The 21,892-nt window shown below is 32.5% G+C and overlaps 1 protein-coding gene across 6 annotated transcripts in view; it reads right to left on the bottom strand.

The window, feature by feature from the left end:
* The window catches only part of Nep2 (M13 family metallopeptidase neprilysin 2), a 56,643-nt gene that overhangs the window by 12,330 nt on the left and 22,421 nt on the right, over positions 1–21,892 (bottom strand). For 3 of the 6 annotated variants that reach the window (XM_074120690.1, XM_074120689.1, XM_074120692.1), the window contains one exon: positions 4,585–4,709. In XM_074120690.1, the coding sequence (XP_073976791.1) occupies positions 4,585–4,709 (125 nt within the window). Of the gene's footprint in view, positions 1–78; positions 620–1,523; positions 1,902–4,584; positions 4,710–6,479; positions 6,718–21,892 lie in introns of those variants that run through there. The other 3 variants (XM_074120688.1, XM_074120686.1, XM_074120687.1) reach the window with 3 other exon arrangements.

Below are 21,892 nucleotides of genomic sequence, written 5' to 3'. Positions count from 1 at the left end.
AATAAAAATGTTCGGTGAAAACAGAAGCACAATCACTTTTTCCTTGTTACTTTTTTAAATTCGAAAATCATTACGTACGTATCCGTTTCGTATCCAGAATGACGATTTTGTCCTTATTGTTGGTGAGTATATCTATGCAAGAACGAGCCATCGGCGATATGTAGCTTGCGTACAGTTTGGTCTGGCTGTTTCCATTCAGCCACCACACCTCACCGCGATTAAGGATACACCATCCTGGTTGTAAGGACAGCACTTTCGCTCCAAAAGGAATCTTCACATGTTCTATTTCTTCTAAACTTTTCACACACATCACACTCATTATATCAATGCTATTATCTCTGTACTCCCAAGTCCAGAGGCGATCACCGAATTTATGTATTTTGTTATCTTTTCTTGTACGAAATCTGACCAATTCTTCAAATAATTCATTAAAAAATACTAATTCATTCCAAACTGTGTGACTGTTCAACAGAATAACTATTAAATCTTCTATTGCACACATGTGAACACAATTATTGTCCAATTGAATAGAGTCTAAATTCACAGCTGTGTGGTCGTATTTCCAAAGTTTGTTATTTTCATCCACTATATATATATAGTCTTCACTGCAGTTTAGTATCTAAAAATGTACCAAATCTGATTATTCTGTGAGGATATAAATATATTGAGAAGATAGCAGCGTTGGGAAACCATTTCGGCTGCTTCATCAAGAACATCTATCAGTTGCAGGCTTGCTTAACCGTCAGCATATCTTGATAAATTATGTGTTAAGTCACTGACTAGCAACTAAATCAAGATAATCTAACTTTAGGCCAACACCGGAAACCTGCCGATATTCACAAAATGAGGACTGAAAAACAATTTTATGTTTTAAATATAAATAATAAAAATTGTTTGCTCTTTTTTGGTGAGTGATTAATTAATTCAAAGAGAAGAAAGATTCTAATCAATTTCATTCAAAATGTCTTTATTTTTTGCCCAACTTTTGACCTACAGACTAGGTCATCTTCAGGGATGTAGATTTTTGTCAACTATAAATATGTTCTACAGCCCTAAAGATGATCTAATACCTTGGTCGAAAGATTGACAGAAAATGAATAAAAATGACTGAAAAAATCAATCAAAATAACAATTAACAAAGATAGTGGAATTCGCTAAATACATAAAGACAGGTCGCAAACTGCAGGGGATAAAGTTCCTGATAAACATAGAGATAATTACAGCAAGAATTTATTATTTCAGTGGAAGGACGGACCTTCCAGTGGGAGCGATTGAGACAATTATGTCACAGAGAAAGTTTGAGATAAAGACAAAAGAAAAAGTTGAGAACAGGAGAAATAAATACGCTTCCGGGATCTGCCCCAAAGATACTTCATGGATGTAGAGAATCAGCGTCTACTACAGAGTCTGTAAACAGTCTGTCTCTTTCCCAACAAGACAAACAGTTAATCTTTCATGATTAATTTTGTGCGTATCTTACCACAAAATAATTTTATCGAATAAATAATAGTAAAATTACAGACCTTATAGCCATGAATCAAGTTAATTACGTTACTTTCAGGAAATAATCCTTTCCTCCAGGACCATCTAAGTTTGGCTTCTCTCATAAATATAGATTTCCAACTACTAAGGTTTGTTAAATTAGTTGCAATACACAATGGACGCCAAAGTCTTGCACAATCAGATATTGATTCATACCAAGAGCGACTGACAGACAAACAGGATAGTATGTCGGCGAACGGAAGTTTACACCATATTTCATCTATCACCTCAACCGGTAGCATATTTACTGGATCCATTAAAAAAGTAATACTTTAGTTTTAAGATAGTTAAATAGAAAACTTTAATATTTAATAACTAGTTGAATATCTCACTATTGAGGAGAAAACTAAACAATGGCACCATATGTCTATGTCCCTGACATAAGTTTAAAAAAGTGGGGATACATACAAGTTGATATCAGATATACAAAACCTTGCCCAGGCTTCTTTGACCCATTTGCTATTTAATTTTTGTTTCATTATAAATATGTATAATATTCGTATTAATTATATTTTAAAAAACACAGAAGGATTTTAATATAATTTAATAAAGATTTATCTAAATAATTTGATAATATTTAGCATGTTTAAATAAATCTGTTGCATGGGTACTGACGACAAGTAATGCATAATTATCTCCCAAATCTAACGAAAATATCACTTAAGAGAAGTATATTAATTTTCAAATTTGTCTTTAGCAAACAAAACACAAATCTGGATTGTTTAATTTCAGATAATTGTGGAAGCACTCGCGAAAGGATAAGTATTTGGCAACGAACCGCTGAAGTGCAAAGTAGAACTGTTCTAATGTTGAGAGAATGGTTGCGATATTTTGACCTACAGAGAGTAAAGGGGGTAGGGGACCCAAGGTTAGCTGCCTGATGGCACGACCTGCCTTATTGAGTAGCCATGTATAGCCACAGAAGTAAGGCATGCTTTACATTAAAAATTAGTATTTTAAACAGTATCAAGTTTTAAATTTCAACTAGTTCAGTTTTAGTAAAATTTGCCTTTTTTAAACAGATTCTAAAGATAGCATCTGCGCACCAACAAATAGAGTCTTTCGGACACCAGTAATTATCACAGGTAGCAAAGAAAACTCCTTGGTGTTCCAGTTTCCTCTCCCTTATTTGAAGTTTTTACAGCACAAAAAGTGGAAGAGATGGTGTTCAGAGAGCGATAGATCGGGGCTGTAAGCTGGTTGAGGAGAGAAAACTTAAATTTCCAATCAGCGGAGAGAATTTCTAAATTGATCTAAAATACTTTTCCTATAAATAAAAAGGAGGAACCAGGCAATTCAGTTCGGATAGCAGTTGTGTAAATTTCCAAGAGTGAAATTGTGAACTGATAGAACTAGAACTGCTAATTATATCCTTGAATTTATAAAATTCAAAAAACCTTTAAATTTATGTTTAATAAAAAATCATGTACTTTTTAAAAATAAAATATGTGAAGTGTTGGGCCGCTAAACTTATCTAATAATCAGATCGGTGTAAAATTATAGCATCAAAATTAAAATAAAGCACAATCTGTTTAGTTCATTGAAATTCTCATAGATGGCAGAGTAATCTTAATATTATAATACTTTTTTCATAATCTTATTGACATGATCAATTTTAAATTAAATCTAAGTGCAAATGCATGAATCAATAATAACATTTTCAATGATACCAAGTATTTATCACTCCACGGAAAAATATTAAAAAATAACAAACTAATCAACTTTCCAAATTCGAGTCATTCTATGATTTTTGAAGGTGTTGATTCAAAACTAAGAACGTAAAAATTAGAATTATGCATAGAATTGTCTAATCAATGAAAATTAATTGAATCAGACCTTTCATTTTTTACTCAATGTGTACGTTTTTCAAGTTCACTATGTTTTAAATCCCTACATTTGGAAATATGTGTCCCCCAAAGAGTTCGTTTGTTGGGTAAAATCAGAATTTCTTACAGAGCAGTCTAAGTTTAATACGAATACGTTGAAAAAACAATTAATTCTTATTCATTTGTTTGTTTCTTCTAAATCAGGGGTGGCTAATCCGCGGTCCGAATGTGACCCATCTCGAATAATTTTATAGCACCAGAGATTCATCCTAATTTTACAAAATTTGATTAATATCTCAAAATAGAACTCTGACTTTCAATGTGATAATGAACCAAAACATTTTCGAAACATCAGAATAAAAAAAAAAAATTGTAAAACATGTAAGACAAGAACAATTTTCAAATTTAAGAAATTTGGCACAAAAACTGTGAGCACGTTTAGATCAACTTACACCTGTGAATCATTTTATTCGGAAATAAAATTTACCAAAAATAAAGTTAAAATGTGAACTTTCCGAAAATATGTAAACTTATAGCAAACTCATTTACTTTTACAATTTTACAAAATTGCAGCTTACATTTCTTTACTATTTTGAAGAGCTGTATCTCCAGTTCTATTTGTGTAATCTCTGCGTAAATTTGAGCAATCGTTTGCCTCTACAACTGAGAACGATTCCCGCTTTCTAGCTGTATTAATAAAGGAGATATAAGATGATAAAGTTTAGGACCTTTGTATTTTCTCCAAATTTCGAATTGCTGTTTTATTAATAATTATTATTTTAGTCCGACTTAACTCTTTAATATGTACATCTTTACTTTTTCTGTCGTCAGCCTACTTCCGAGCGCAACTTAAGAACTAGTTTTCTTTAAAATATTCGTAACCATTGGAGCAAATTACAGATCGTAATAAATATTTATAAATAGACTAACTTAATATGTACCATTCCATTCACAAAATAAAAATACAAAGTGTAGATATCATTGCACAGAGTGGAATATATTTAAATAAGAATTACACCTTGACTTTATTGAGTTCAAAGCACCTCAACGTGGGAGCAGTGACACTCAAAATTGAATTGAATGACTCAATGCATTTCTTATGCGTTGTTAAGCGTATCTACTTTTTTTATTTATTTTTTTTGTCTCTTCTTTTATTTGATATTGATCTCTACGATGAATTATATTTAAATTAATTAATTAATGGAAAAAAGCTCACCTGCTTGTTTGTAACTTGTCAAAGCTAAAGCTACAACTAATACAACACATAGAGCCGAAATGGTCGTTATGAGGACTATTAACACTCGTTCTAGCTGCGTCCTTCTTCTCCACCATGTTGGATTTCTGTAACAAATTGAAACTGTTTATATAATTAATCGAAATAATTTAGTTTAAATTTTTTGATATACTGAAGACAAACAATAAGACTGATTGTAACTGAGACTATTTAGTTTAGAGCACATCTAAAAGTAGCCAATTATGATGTCCTTCGGTTAAGTGAGCAAATTTTCAATATTAGCTCTTAGAACTTGTACTACCAAGCGTGGTAAAACTAAAAATAGAGTTAATGAACGCGATGTCGCTAATAAAACTTAGTAAACATTGATAAGAATGAGATATACTCATAAATCATGAAGTCTGCTTTACAATGTAGACCCATATGGAAAAAATAGTCGTAACCGCATTGTTGGGTTGTATCATTGATTATATTCGTTATAAAACGCAATTTTTTCACATTCATGCACCATCAGGATTTGATTTATCAGTTTAGTATAGAGAATTAGACTACTACTTAATGTGTTTGACGCGCACAAAACTTTGTATCTACTCTAGCTGTTACAATTAGGTAGTTAAAGTTTGGGTATAGACCATATTCTAGTTTATCATCACTCACTTACTCATCACTCATCATCCAATACCGAAAACTAAACTGTAGATATCTTTTCATTGAAACTGTTCCCAGTAAAATACAGTTCCTTAACTACCTTACAAAGGTAGTTATTCCTTAATATCTTACAAAGCACCATTACAACGTGTGGAAAAATATCAATTCTTCAATAATACTAATAAGATTCAAATACATTAAAAAAGAAATTACTAGAAAACGCCGCCATCAATGTGCCCTCAAGGTTGTAAACACTTTAGTGGGTAAATAGAAGGTATACTATTATGTTTTACTTGGAAATGTTATTCACAGAAGTTTCTGTGACTTCTTTAACACCCAAATAATTTACAGATATTCATCTTAACTGATTGACGATTGGAGAAATTTTTCAGTATTTGGCTAGTTTTGTCGAAAAGATTTCAGCGATATCTGTTTAAATAAGATATAATGAGTATGTTTTACCAAAGATTGTTTCAGAAATGAGAAAGATTTTAGAGTAGCTGAGATTTAGGTTTACTGATGATCTGTTACCTCAGTGCAGCGAGTGGCAAATTACTTCCTTCTTGGGACAATCTATCGTTAGAGGCACGACAGTAATTTTTTCATCTCAAGTGAAAATTTGTGTTTGATGTACGAGTATGTTATTCATCTGGAATACGTTTCTTATGTGATAACTTAATAACTTTTTTATGGAGGAGAGACAGATGTTATTTGTCTATGGGTCAATCTAATATTGATTTTATGACTTCTGCATTGTTAATAACCTATTTTGATAAAGTTACATATAAAAAAAAAATCATTCTCTTATTGCAACTTATGCAAGATGTTTGTGAACTTTAAAGCCACTGAGCACTGGGACATACTACTGTCACGGTTGCATTAGGATTTTTAACATTTTCACAAGAAGGCATCTCTTTTTTCAAACCGGTATAATGTAGGCATATTTGATGTATCAGTTCAAACATTCATAAGCGAAATTTTAATAAAATTCGTGGGGCTTTTTTTTAAAAAGAAATACTTGAGAAAAAACATTTTGTACAAAGAACAGGGTTTAATAAACATTAATTTGCACATTCTCTCTCATTCGCTTTTTTTTATAATAATTGCAATTAGCAATAATTAATAATTGCTACATTTAACCTCCACGAAATTATTGAACTTAAGTTGGAATTTTTTGCTAATTATTTAACCTAAATACTCCATATTTAAACAAAATAAATATTGTTTACCTGGGAAAACTATTATCTTGAATGCGTAAAATCATAGTTACTTTTTAAAATAATACAGAAAAGTCACCGGGGAAAAGAAATATTCTTTTGCATGGTGAACTACTATTTACACACGGTGGCAACCATCAACTCATCTTTTATCTTCACTAATTTAACTTTATTAAAAATAAGTAAAACAGTAAATAAAATGAATGAAATTAGTAACATACTATGAATTGTGGGTAGATATTATTTTTGTAAAGAGAAAGGGATAAACAGTTGCCAGTTGTTAAGTAGAAAGTTCAACAAACCGTTAAACGATGCGAACTTTCTATGGGCATGTAAAATTGTTAGATACAAAGTACATACTCAAAGCACCAAACGTTTCGTGATTGGTGCAAAAAAAAAAAAAAATCAATGACGTACAAAATAGCAAATAAATGTGGAAATCTGTTTTATATTTTTATTTTTTAAGTTCACCAATTTTTTTTAAAAAAGTTTGGAACAAAATGGTCTCTTGAAGTTATTCATAAAACACAACTGTTCTTAAATCTGTTGTTAACATTCAATACGACTTTCTCATGCCAACCTGGAATAGCAAATGTCAGTTTGAGAATTCATAATATATTTTTTTTACAATAAATTGCCGTTTAGGGGAAGCATATTATTTTATCATTATATTAAACTCTAAAAATTCAGCTGAGGTGGTTTCGAGGGAAAATCGGGGAAAGTGAACAAACCCTTCCTCAAATTCGCAATTCCGGACCAGCCTTCTTCCTCAAATTGGCAGTTTCAGTAACTCATTTAGTCGTCTTCAATTATCGCACGAGTGGTACTCACTTTAAAGGAAGTCTTATCACTTCTGTTTCCAAGAACCACCCCTTTATCAAGAGAATTGATGCAAATTTTTTAATTAATTTTAAAAGAAAAATTTCTCTAAAATAGACGGATTGCAATATTGTCATCACCCAATTCAAGTGTCCAAATAGTGATCAGGTGTCCTTAGCGGCTTGTTTCTCAAAATATAAGTGTTTACGTATTTTAGCTGTTATCAGAGTGTTTATATTCAATCACTTCAATAGATAATTGAATTTGGTTATAGGTTATTGAATTTGGTATCGAATTAATATAATGGTAATTGATTAGCAGCACCCTTAAATTGTTTAATTACATTTTTATTTTTATTAAATGGAAGTTTTTGTATTTATTGTACTTCATTAAAAAAATATGCGAAAGCTAAAAAGAGGAAATAGCTTTTAGAGATGAATGATGACAGACTGCTACAAACAATTACTTGCAAACAACATCCTGCTTGAAGGAGTTGTGTACGTTATGAACCAGTACACCAATTCTGATAGGCGCCGTGTCAGTGCGAACTGACAAGCTTTATTTTGAAGTAAATGCAGCAGTTGTCGTGATTGTTTCACTAGAGAAGTTAGTACAGACTGTCTGACCTACAGAGCGGGACCTGAAGATGAGCTAATAGGTCCATACCAATGGTACAAAGATAATAATGAAAATATGCCATCGTTAGTGGTTTTCGGAAATTGTGGCATAGCATCTGTTTTAATTGAGATGCGAATCATCAGTACAGCTTTCTCTTGCTCCAAGGCATCTCATTGCCTTTCTTCAGGCGATTTGAACTAGTTACTAATGCAGCATTGCCTCAGGAACTCTTTTGACAGATGTCTCACCTTTGTACCTTTTAATGTTAACGACTTTACTGATAATTTTTTTTTTTTGCCCTTATATTTCATTCTGCCATTTATCCTGATGAACTAAGAAAGAGAGGCTTCCTTAACCTTCAGAATCGTTATTAAATATGTACCAAAACTCATAACCTTCATTTAATAAGAACTACCATCAGAAGTGTTTTTATACATTAGTGGCATTGCTTCATTCATGTTTGCGTATTTTGGTCTTTAAATTGTGAAATAATTTCTGAATTTTGAAGTATTAATTCATTTTCAAGCAATTACGTAAAATAAAAGCCTATTAGGAATGTGAAATCGTCTACTCGAAAAGGCACTTGTGGAGATAACGTTCTCCGCCTTAGAACGAAAAAAAAATAATTATTTTTTGTAGTAATAAACACAATTTCTTCGAAAATTGATGGTCCTAGAAGGCGTTCCCCAGGTTAAACTGGCCTCAAAGATCGAGGTGGTTCTGTACCGCTCATCTATAGCTGGATAGCTGGATCCCCTGACTGATTTATAACACCTCTCATTTGCAACGCAAATCTCTTATGGTCTGATTCTAGGGTTAGGTTTTTAGGGCTAGGGTAAGGCTAGGTTTTTTTCTTTTATAAAAATAACCTTAACTTCTAGAGGTAGCAAATCTAATTACACTAATAGCAAGATCATTTATTTTTCCACAGGATGATGAAATTTTGCTTTTGCTATAGAAGGGGGTCATTGAAAAATTTTGAATTAAACAGGTGCCATATTTTTTAAAATCAGAAATAATTTCGTCCCAAAATGTCGGTTTCTTTTTGTGCCATTAAAGTTTAATTGATTTCAATAAAAATATAATCACTTAATGAAGTGAGATTTATCTTATTCTATGGTAGTTCAATTTAAAGCGATCAAACATGCAATCGCTTTTAAAACATCGAATTTTCATTGTCACCGTTTTGACAATTAAGTACTCTTATTAACGTAGGGTTTTCTTAATAACATTTTACTCAGATTTTTTTCATAGTTAATATAAGAAGCTTAAATCAATTAAATTTTCTATGTCAATTACTTTTCGCAGTTTGCCTTAATAAGAACTTCGCATGTGTAAATGCGATGGCATTAGAAATGTGGTTTTTCATAAGCGAAAATGCTTATTTGTGCCAAAACCCAATGCATTAAATAAATGAATGAATTTTATAAAACTAAAAGAGCAGAGAATCAAGAAAACAAAACACGAAAAGAAAAACATTATTGTTCAGTGTCACATGCTTCAGAGTAAGCAATAGCTGAATTATTTCATATTTATAAGACTGAACAGAAGCCAAAATCGAGCTTTCTGAGATACTGAGCCTACTGACACTTGCACTGTAATGCAGAACTGATTACGAGTGTGTAAATTACGTCATTACTTCAATTGTCTGAACTACTTTCTCTTTATGATGTTAAGCGAAACTAGTTTGCGATCGCTTTAAATTTTTTGGAATTCATATGGCGATGATTCGGGCTCAATGATTACAACAAAAGCATCACCAAATATTCAGCCAAGGTTACGCTCTGACACAAAATGCTTGCATTGACTTTGCTAAATATAACAAGTTTCTTTCATATTCACAAAAGCTGAATGAGTAAGTCCATGATTACAGTTCCAATGCTTGCTCGATTTTAAACCATGGAGAAATTCACACTTTGTAAGATAATATTAAATATTTAGGCCTTAAATTTTTTTTTAACATTATTCCATTATTTATAAAAGCGTTTTCGGCTTAATTTTACATTGATTTTCGTAAACGGCCCATTTTCCATCAAATTTATTCTTTTTATAGTTAGTTACGTTATCGATTCGGCTAAGCAATCACTTAAAGTTTATTTTGGAACTGGACAAAATTTCTGTTGTCAAAACCTCCTCAAAAATTCTTATATGGACACACGGCTGCCTAGTTTCAAGAACAGCTGGTGAAATGACTTCCGGGTTTCAGAACTTCTCTTGCCTCGAATCGTCCCTTAGTTTGACAGGAACACACAAATACCCTGAGAAATCGTCATAAACACTCAATTGCACCAAAAAAACTTCTCCCTTATTCTCCAGCTAAGATGCCGACTGATCATTATTATATTGTAAGCTGAAATGCCCATATCCGGAGGCCGCTCCGTACAGTGATATGTCTTGGAAGACACTAACCCGATGGATACTTTACAAGTTACCCTCATTCCCTGGAAATAAGGACCTTTATTATTAGGCTTGAATTCATTACCTGCCGATAATTGTGATGTTTCTGCAGCTACATTACCACTATTTCCTATAGTATCATCATTTTTTCCCAGTTTAGAAGCCTGGAAACGACTGATGAATGTAATATCAGTTTACATAAGCTGATAGTGGTACAGAATCGCAGCCTCAACTGGTAATTTTTAAAAATTTAAAGGAAACCTTTTAAAAAATAAATAATACTTTAATATTTAATATTGTACGATCAAAATCATTTAGTTATAATTCGGATGTTTATCAAACAAGGTATTTCTCATAAAACTCCCCATTTGTTCAACATACACATTTCCATAATTATTGCCTGTTTCCAACATGTGTTTTGATTGATTTTTACAACCTTGAAATTTAAGGTTTTTTACGTGAGGATTTCTATTTTAAGAGTCAAAAGCATTATTTCCTATTTAGAACATTTCTTTAAGATTGATAGTTTTCAATTTTATTTGAAATCTTTCATTGAGCCAAAAAGAAATAGTTCTAGATTTGCTATACCACCAAGTGATTTTCTGCAAAATTGGAATTTTAGCTCCTCACCATTATTCTTTTACGAAGGTGATAACACCTGTTAGCCTTAATCAGGGAAATGCTAGTTTGGAGGGCAACCTATTCCCTCTCTTTAACAGTCAGCCTTAAAATTATTATGAAATAATGAATTCGAGAGTAGTGCACTGAACCTTTAGTCGTCAATGACCTCAGATGTTGACGCGTCTTAAACTTCAAAAGACGAATCCGGTACATCTTAAGTGTAGAGCAGTCGTAGAAGTTGGTTAGCTCATGCAATATATTCTTATAGTTTCTGTTTTTATTTATGAATGTCCATAATTTTGAGTTTATGATACTTATCTTGCCATTTTGTTTTATCGAATTTCAAATTATTAAAATACGTAGTGTTGATAACAATGTTTTCAGAGAGTTATGTTTATCACTTGGAAAAGTGCGCAAAAATTCCACTGTCAAATTTAGGTAAAAGGAGTTGAAGAAATATCTACAATTTAATTGATAAGTAATTAATTTTGACATAGGACAATGTCAATCAATTTTATTTTTACTTGGCGATGTCAATGTTATTTTAACTAAAATCTATTTAACACTAATTTTTTGTTTTGGCCGCCATGTTTAAAAGGATATCTTCCGTGAATTTTTTCAGTAACTTTACAATTAATCCAATTTATAAGTTTTCATTTTTCTGAAAACTTTGACTTCTTATCCAAATTTTGTCGTAGTTTGTTAAGTTGGATGAAATTTGGTTCTCAGTACCCTTTAAATACTTAAATTGTCTTGCCGCTGTGGACAAAGACTAACTGCTGGATAACTAATTTGAAAATTATCACTTTTCAGAGACCAGAAATCCTAGAGTCTGCCGGCTGTCAGATAGTATACAGTCTGACTATGTAAGTTTGGGACTGGTTGGACATTCTAAGAAAATTTAATCTGAAAAAATGTCTTGTTTGATTGGGCGTAAAGCACGAAGGAGTAATGAGGCGTAAGACTGCTTTAGAGGTTCTATGAAGCTTTCATGCAATCTTAACCCTTCTGTGGCATTGCGACGTTTCAGACGCGGCCGCCATAGCTTGGCACAAGAAAGCATGTTGGAAGAAAACTAGGGTGTTTGCATCAATGTAAGTTCATTATTAGCTCCTCGCTTAAATATAAGACATGGGCTTTTATATTACAGATTTACATTTTTATCAAGGCGTCACCGTAGCGAAACGAAAGATGGTGTTTGGTGAAATTCAGACGAGAAAGGTGACAATTCAATTCAAATGTTGAAGAAAATTTGGCGAACTTAAACTAGATTGTAAATAAATAACATGTTATCGTATTCAACTTGCCATCAATAAAAGTAAGTTTTGAAGGATATTAAATAAGAAATTGGTTTTGAAACCACTGAACAATACCAGAGACGTAATTTGCATCTAAAGGCGAGTGAGTTTGAGTATACATCTTAGAATGTTAAAGCCTATGAGGATTCATTTTGAACTATTTTGTACAGCGACAGTGAAATAAGAAATCTCGCAGCAAGTGTGAAATTAGACCAGGAGGAGATAAGTGTTTAAAATTTATCGAGAATTTCCCCAAAATCTACGGTACTGATTTCTATGTAGACAAACTGGCCAATAAACTTTGTAGTTATGATAACAATATAAGTAAAGGCTTATTATTTCAGGCGGAGCTTACAACCAAATGAGTCGAAAACAGAATGAATTCTTTAGTGCGCTGTCATCGTTGTTGGTGTCGAAACAAATCGCGATTTTATGTTCTCACAACTTTCTTCAGCACAATTCTCACACTTCTCTTGAGATTTTCAGTGTGCTAATTATTTTGTTTGCTATTTTTTTAAGTACTAATTAATTTTGAAAGACGAAAGATTTTAGATTGAAGAATGAGTGGCGTAAGAACCTAAGAGATCTATTGTGATCGCTAAAGTGTCACTGTTTGTTAATAGAATGTAGGCGAAATCAATGTGTATTTAACTGTCTAATGAAGAGCGTACACATTTACGTTTACGAAAATAAGATGTGCTATCCCAAGTAATTTGTAAACATCAACTATTGATTTTGGGCAATTCTCAGGGACCTGCAGTTTGCAACTCAAAGCATGCACTACAGATCCTGTTCTGCACAATCTATTTGTTTCTATTACCCAAATTATATTTATGTACACTAAAAACATTGCCACATTTTCAATTTTTAAGAAATTCTGTTTCCTCTAAATGTGATTTAAGAGGAAAAAGGAGCTAATTTTGTGAACTTTTCTTTAAAACTGTTCCAGCAATAGTTTTCACTCGGCAAGCTAACTGCTCGCGTACTAATCAAATTCAGCAATAATTTGTTCAGTGGATTTCTTGGCACAGTTTTTAAAAATTGAATCCTTCCTTAGGGATTTCTGGGCGTTAAAACAACTATACAAATTTAAGGGGCTATTTCCTGATAAAGCCACAATTTTCCTTGAACAAAATATTAAAAATGAAAAATCTAATTTTTAGAAAATAATTATGAATAAAACATTTCGATCTCTCATTTACTGAGATTTTTAGTTTTTTTGGGGACGGTATATCATTATCTTTGATTTGAAGGCAATTAAAATAGCAAAAGTGTATTGTTTAAACAGATTTTTTATTTGTTCTGATATTTATTGATTTATTTTCAATTGTTTTCATTTAGATAATGAATATCTGAATTAATAACACAATCGAGTTGTAATATTGTACGCTTGGCAGAATTGTTTAAATGCAGGCTGCGTTTTGGTTTTTATATCTCTTCTTCTGCTACAAGGTTAAGCGCTCCGACGATTGAACCAAAACCGTGACATCTATATAATCCCAAGGTTTTTACTGTACGAATTAAACTGCGAGAAATTAGTGTCCACAAAGTTTGTCATTTTTTCCCCCCAAAGACATTTTTGTGTCATCAGTTAATGAAAATGAACTTCGAGGGATTTCCTACTTGTGATGACAAGAGGTTTGCTCTTTAGATTAAAAAGGTCTTATATATTTCGTCAGCTCCTTTTTAAGGTACTGCTGCTCCTAAAGTGCTCGTGAACTGAGGGCGAGCGTTCGGTTAGGAACTAGAGTTTGCCATGAGCACATCAACTATCTCTGCAGGCACTATGCGTGCATTGTCAGCGTAAATATTAACGCTGTTAGTCTGGAATAACTGCACAATAAGTGATGCAGTGCTCTGGTGAATATAATTCGAAGTCATTAATGATTCTGATGGCCGTTTTCTTACATCCGAACTCTAGTCTAATCATCTAGAACGGCTCTCTCTTTTGGTAAAATATCCATTTTCGTTGAATCGGAAGAGACAACTCCAGTGCAGGAGAGACCGTTGAACTTTAAATTTTAATTTTGAGCTTTTCTCGCCCAGCCTTCAGTGCTTTGTAGTATGAATTTCTATCAAAGTCCCTTCAAACTTGTGCTGCTTCTTCTAAATTTGCTCCTCTTATCTTACATAACCAATATTTTTTGGTACAGTGTACCTGCAATGAAACTGCAACATTGTAACAAACTAGTATACAGCTGTTGTGACATACAACTTTAGAACTCTGATATAGTCTCATATCGCATGAATAATATTTAATAATAATGAATAAATAAATAATATTTATTCCTATAATGTGTAAGAAAACGTCTTTCTCGATATAGCCTCTAGGCTGAGTTTTACGTTTTAACTTAAAGAGATTTCTTTTGAAGAATAGTTGCTGGTAAAGGCTAATGGTGGCACTGAATATTTGGCGCGAATAAGCTCTCAATTCCCTCCCAAAATCTGCATTGTGTTAAAGAAATACATGTGAAAAAACATAAAACAAAAAAAAATCATATGTTGACGGCCTTGCTCATCTCCTGTTACTTTCACATCCTAGACAATTACCTGAGCGAACATATGGCCGACCGATCATTTTCTTATTTTATTTTTTATTACGAGGTATCTTGAATCTAATAGTTTAGCACAACGGTCCCGTTTTATCTTCGGCGTTTGCTTTCTCTCTTACACACCCGCACCATTCTTAATCTTTACTGTTCATCAATCTTTTCTTCAACATACTTTATTGCACAGAATTGGGTTATTTTCCTCGCATACTTCTTGCATAAATTTGATAGGAAATATAATGTTTTCATTTCATTGTCGTTTTTGACACCCTTTAATGGATTGTTTAATTTATCCTAAGTTCATAGTTAATAAAAACGTAGACTTGCTGCGTCACTGTTGCAGAGTAAGACTCATTAAGCTACAGGCTGTGAGTAACTAAAAAACAAACTCAATCAAGCGCTAAAGAAGGATCAACTCCCTAACTCAGAAGCTCAACGCAGCTAACCGATCTCTGTGTTCTTATTATTTGAACAAGAATTATCTAAAAATATAATTGATAATTTCATGAATAGAACTAGAAATTATCAATTGATATTCAATTATTTTTTCCCGTTTTTTTATATATAAAAAAACCGGTTGCAGAGTTAAACATCACATCAAAGAATATATAAAACCTTACAACATTTGATTGGTTGTTATTTATTTATTGCTAAATCAAATCTATGTGACTATTCTGAACAAAGCCACATTTATTTTAAGTAGATACAATTACAGAATTTTGCAATGACATTTTTCTGAGGTTGCGAAATTTGAAGAAATTGAAATTATTAAAAAAAAAAAAAATATCCTTAGAAACTGATGAGAAGCAATCGAACGTTTGCGCTATGAAACCTTTGGAACGTTGAGGCCGAAGGAGATGTAGCGCAAAAAGAACTAGTAGGGAAAGTCCTTGACCTCTTTAGGAGGGGAGGGTTCGCCTACTAGAACTAAGAAGGGACTGGCACAATAAGTCTTCTGTGGCTGCGGTGCCTTGGGGCTTAGGTCCCGTCCCATCTACTATCTTAATCTTAATCTTAACTGATGAGAAATTGTCTTTTAGCTAATTAGAAGAATCAAGATTAGGTACTATCTTTGTGTAGACTCGTTCACTTAGTTTGCAGCCTACAACCTCCTGAGCGCTCAGGTTTAGGAAATTGAGACATTCGTTGAAATTGCTGAAACCTTTGTCCAAAAACTATAAAAGGTGCATGACTTAAGCAAAATTCAAGTTACGTCATTGTTTAATTCACAATTCGCCTAAAACTTCAAGTCTGAAAAAAATAATTATTTAAAAGAAATTTTAAGAGAAAAAGCGTTTAACGCAGAATTTTTATTTTCTTTTAACGTGCTGAGATAAAACAGAATTGAAGACCATAATCACCCATGATGTAGGATGAAAGTCTGAGAATATTCAAAGCCTTCTTTAGACCAAAAAAAAGCTTATTCAAGCACTCAAGCCCTGGAGGTTTACTTGGCAGCGAAGTTTAATTTGTGAGAGTTGCGAAGACGCTCTAATTGCCTCACTTTAAGATGCTACAAAAAGTTTTCTTGTTATTTGTATTGAAAAATAAATTTATTTATTTATTTATTCTGGTTAATGGGTTTTCCTGGTTCACTCCGTCAGTTTCCAGGAATATTGCGTGATCTTTCGTGGTGCTTGAAAAATATAAACAAAAATGATAAACAATTTCCTTTGGTAGGAGCTCAATCAATATGCACATCGTAGTAAAGTTAAATGCGAAGTTTCTATTTGGAAACAACAACAAGTGTCTTCTTGTTTATGTTACCATTATTTTTTTTAAAAATATGTTTACTTATTTTTCTGTAACGTATTTTCTTTAAACAAATTTTGGTAAATAGTCGTGTGTAAACATTTGATTTGGTTTCTCCACTTAAGTGTGTTGTTTATTGGTATCTCCTCAAAGTTAGTGCACAACTATGCAATTCAATCATCAAAACAATAACAAGTAGGTCAACAAATGTCCGTCATCAAGGTCAATGGCTACTACTTGGCACGTTCTCATTATTGCTCCTGAAGTTTTGACCTCGTGCAGAACTCATAAAAGTCGATTTCGAGTTCAAAACAAAATAAAACAAAAAACTCATTCGTATTCGAAACTGGTCTGCTAAAACGAAATTACTTATTTATCGAACTTTGGTATTTATTTTCCACTTTCTCTTTTGAACATTTTTGTGTATCTACTCATTTGTTGTATACCAATAAATTGACTTGGAGAGACTTTTTTGCGTTTTTGGTTTGTACTGTTCCACTCAGAACAGTTTCTCCAAGATTTTTCTTCAACAACTTCTTCAGCAAAAGCTCTTCTTCTTCTTGATTGCAAGTTTCCTTAGCCTTATTCACTCTTCCCACCCTTTTCTAAAGTTTTGTGTCGATACAGTGATCGTCCATCGTGAGAATATCGCCCAAAAGGTCACTCACATTTACGAGTATGGCCCAGTAAAAACGATTGTTAACCTGCTTCGCCAACACTGACTGCTCTAAATCCGTCACCTTGCTTTTTCTGCTTTACAGCCTGCTATTTTTCGAGATGTGTACGTCTCCGCTTTCTGTATCTACTCTATTGAAAAACGCTTGATACTCATCTCATGCACGCACTCTCATACAACTAAATATTCAGCTTTCCTAAACTTGTTAAAATTCTTTTTGCGTACATGTTATTTGAAGCTACTAATAGTAAAGTAAAAAAGTAAAGTAACCGCCTATTTTTTCAGGCGGGGCTTAACGTCCAACTACCAATTAGGTGTCGTGGACGGAGGCGACTAGCAAACATACTTTACTGTAAATTTCTTTTAGTAACCATTAAATAGAATCCAAGGCCTAAGACCGGGAATCGAACCCAGTACCACAATGCATATTAGTGAAGCTACTAATAAATCAAATCTATTTTATGAATTCATTCTAATTCCTTTTCCATCGCTATAAACTAAAGATGCCTAAACGAAGTGTACAGTGAAGCGAAGAACTTTACGAAGAATATAATTGTGAAAAGAACGCCCATGAACTTCTCGTTTAAAAAATAAAAAAAGAAAGGAAATAATAATAAATTGGCAGACTTGTTTATCATAAATTGGAATAGGTTCTTCTGAGTTGTTCCCCACCATTTTATTTTATAATTTTTTACTTCATAAGTTCAAAATTTGTTTCGTAATAGAGATGATTCATTCGGAAACCAGTTTTTAAATTACGGAATCTCTCCAAACATAAGAACTAACCCATTCATAAAATGTAGTTTTAAATTTAAGTGTAGCTGGTAAAGCAAGAACTTTCCCTGGTGTCTGCCCAACATAATTTTTAATCGCGTTAATTATTAATTAATTTTTGGTCTTTTAAGTAGTTAAGAGAGGTTAAAAAAAGCAATATCTCTGCTCATATTTAGTAAAACGTGTACCGTGTCAATAATAAATCAATACAACTTTTAAATAAAGTCTTCATTTACTTTAAAACTGGAATTTCAAGTAAAAATTTCTACACCTCGTGATTGAGAGAAATATGTTATAATGGTTTAGATTATAAACTGAATAATAATATGTTTAAAGATTAGAACTCTCCGTGAAACTGCTTTAACTGCTACGCTGTAACAAGTTATTTCTGCGTGGACCTTTTTTTTTACTGCCTACACTTAAATTCGACATTTGCACAGAATGCAACCAATTGCCCTTACGCTCTGCTAGACACGCCTGTAAGCGAGACAAATTCGGTATTATTTTTATTATGGTTTTTTTTTTATTTATTTGTTTGTTTAAGCTGCCAGACAAACTGTGTGTAAGGCCAGACAGAAAAAGGTTCACGAAGCAAAATGGTTACGGACATTACAAAATACTAAGTCAATGGAGTAATCTTTCTTTTTTTCACATGTGAGATCGAGCACTATTGAGTCAATGTTTTATTAGGAAACAGTGTGTACTAGATAGTTAGCAAGGTTAAGGGTGGTCTACCAACTGCTTTCGGAGGACCTGAATTCCTCAGTAGGTTGAGTACAATCCTCTAGAGCCAATAGAATGTCCTGCAGAGATATTCAGGCGAGAACTCTCTCATCTATTAACAATTATCTAAAGATCTACCAGTTACATTTACCAGGCACAGTTTTGCAAATACATGTATGGAAGGCTTTCCTTACCCAGAGCAGCAGTGTTTTCTCTACTAGCATGGAGCGGCAGATAATAATGCTAAAGATAATGCTAAAGCAATTCTGAGCTTTTAAGGATGGAAAAATGGCAGTTCTTGCTAATCTATATAGATTAGATTAGTATGCCAAAGTCGTAGTTAACGCGCTGGAATTCACCTCCAGACTAAATCCAACAATTTGTTATAGTCAATGTCTATCGCTGGACTCTCAGCTACAGCACATGAACATAAACTAAAGGCAAGAAGTTCATTAATATTTAGAAAAACTACGGCTCAAAGCAAAGGACTTCCCTAATTTAGGCTCTAGAACGGGAACACAAGTTTACTAGATTAAATAGAAGTTAGTATTTACTAATTTCCTGTACAACGTAATGTCGTTTTAAAAGTCGACAAACAGATTCATTGTCCATTGTTCCGGTTGTCATTACTGGTGTTCTACCGGAAATAACTCAATAAATATAATAGCCAAATTGACAAAATAATTTTCTCATTTTCAAGTTTAGCCTTTACCGCAGATTTTTTGTAATTTTATTTTATCAATAAGTTCTCCCTCATTTAGTTCAGTTATTCTGTTTTAAGTTAGTTTCTTTGTTATCTCTATGTAGTATGCTGTCATTAAGTGTTAGAACAATTAGACCCTCGTATGACATCATACCATATTAATTAATATTACTTAAATTTCTATTTGGCTAATTTTTAAAAATTTAAATAAACAATTTCTCAATAAAAGATGATCTAAATATATTTTCCGTTGACGTCGTTTCAATTCATACTAATTCCTGAACAAAATAATTGCCCACGTTGATTCTGCAGAAACCAGAGAATTTCCAAGGACGCGCAATTTTACAAATTAGTACACCAGTATTAGCGCCATATTTTAACTGTACTAGGTTTTTAAAACATCTCAAAATTCTTCTATTTATTTTCTCATATTCAGTGGAAAGAGTTAATGGATACCATGGTCGACAAAGTATATTATCATTAGAAGCAGATAACCTTGATGTAAATGATAATCAAAAACTATGAAAGTGTGGTTGGATCACACCAGTTTCTCTTTAAAATTAAAATTATTTTAATTCTAAATAACAAATTTTCTACTATTACGAATTTAGCTGAAAGGGGAGTTACTCTCTAATAATAAATAACTTTTATAAATTACCAGCTGGTAAATTATTTGACTCCGTTATCCTCTTTTGTGAACGGTGTTTTCAAGTAAACTGCCGTCGCAATGCCCCAGAAATTATTTTTATCCTTAAGGAATTATTAATGTAAAAGTGAATTTTTATTATACAAGCCCAAGTTACGCCACTTTTAATGATAACTCTCTATTTCCGTTCGGGCAATTACGAAAGAAATTAATTTCTGGTTACTAATTTATAAAGTTCCGGTTACCAGATTTTTTTTTTTTCGCTCTCCTTATTTCGTCGTTCTAAGGGTAGACAATGTCGCAAATGATTTTTAAAGTTAAAATACAAACTAGAAAATTCCGCTCATTTCGATTATCTTGCAACCTTCGATACTCTATAATAAATTATAATATTTTATTTTTATTACGTCAACTGATGTGTTTATTAATTTCAGGCTCTTTAGATGAAACATAATAAAAGTTTAATGAACTTAATAATTTAAAATTACGGAAACAGCAAAATTTTTGTATTGGGCTTAAAATATGCTATTTTTTCTACGAAATTTCAGATTAGAAATGAGTAGCTCTCACGTTTTTTTTAAATACACAAATCGGAGTACAATTTTCGATTCTCGTATGAATTAGATATTTCAATGAATTTTTATTCCTTCTAGAGATGGTGAAATTGTAGCGGATCAGAACGTACGCACTTCATAGTGGGACGGATGCTAGTGGCATGATTTCACTAAGTGCTCAGAGATCTACCTCAACAGTGGGAAATCGATCCCTTTACAACATCCCTTTACCGGAAGAGTGAATGTACAATTTCTTTTTGTTGTTGATTTTAACCGTTGTGGCCCGTTTTCTATTTTCGGACCGTCAATTACCATTCACAGACTGACCTACAGTTTGGTGAGGAGAATTTGACTTCCTCTCTGTTTCAATCTCTCGGATAACTCTGACTTGTGCAGAACCTGACAAATGAGGCTCTGATGAAAGTCCGTAACCGGTCCGAAGAATCAGAACCATTCTACAACGAAGAAAGTCAACGATTATCGCAGACCCAACTGAAGATGCGGATGATCAAAATCGTCAGCTTTTGTTGAAAACTTGTTTTAAAAAGAGGTCCTACTTCCGCTTATTTCCTTGGCAATGTAGCCCAGGATAATTTAGTGAAGAGTCTTTATTTAAATACTGTTTTGAGACATGAGTACAAGAAATTATACCATTTTTTCAGAGGAAATAGAAGATGTTGAACCTTCTAAATGTAATCATAGATGAGTTTTTTTCTTTTTTACTTAATTGTAAATAAAACTAAATTGTCTGATTGTTTGTACATTTGCTAATATCTATCAGTAAACAATTGAAGTTATGTAACTTTGTATTTACCTACTTGTATCTATTTATGTGTTCGTGCCTTCTACATAGTTATAATCATAGTTATTGCATTATGATCGAAGCTAGGCAAATGTTTTTTTATTTTCCTTCTCTTTAGTCTGTAATTGATTGCCTTCTATCTAGCGATAGTAAGCCTCTATAATTATGACGGATGAAAATGAAAAGTAGGAGTAGACACACGGAAAAATAAAATAGAAGTTTTCTGCATGTTTTCTGTTAGAATAATATCCCATCATTAACTCGAATTATCTATTTCTTTACAGGCACACGAATGAAAATATTAATTTGTTTAAAAGCACTTTTTTTATAAATTTTGTTCATAAACTGGGAGGTATTTTAAAGATAAAACTTTATTAGTAAATCTATGTTTAGATTTCAATTATTTCAATAGAAGTTTGCCACACCTTACTAATTTCCCGATCCGTTCATCTATTGCGATATAATTGATTTTAGAAATAGATGGAAAGAAGTG

The sequence above is a fragment of the Rhodnius prolixus genome, unplaced genomic scaffold, assembly GCF_049639745.1.
Source record: "Rhodnius prolixus isolate KJV_2025 unplaced genomic scaffold, Rpr scaffold_2, whole genome shotgun sequence".
In the NCBI taxonomy this organism is placed as follows: Eukaryota; Metazoa; Arthropoda; class Insecta; order Hemiptera; family Reduviidae; genus Rhodnius; species Rhodnius prolixus.
This window is presented reverse-complemented; position numbering and strand designations above follow the sequence as displayed.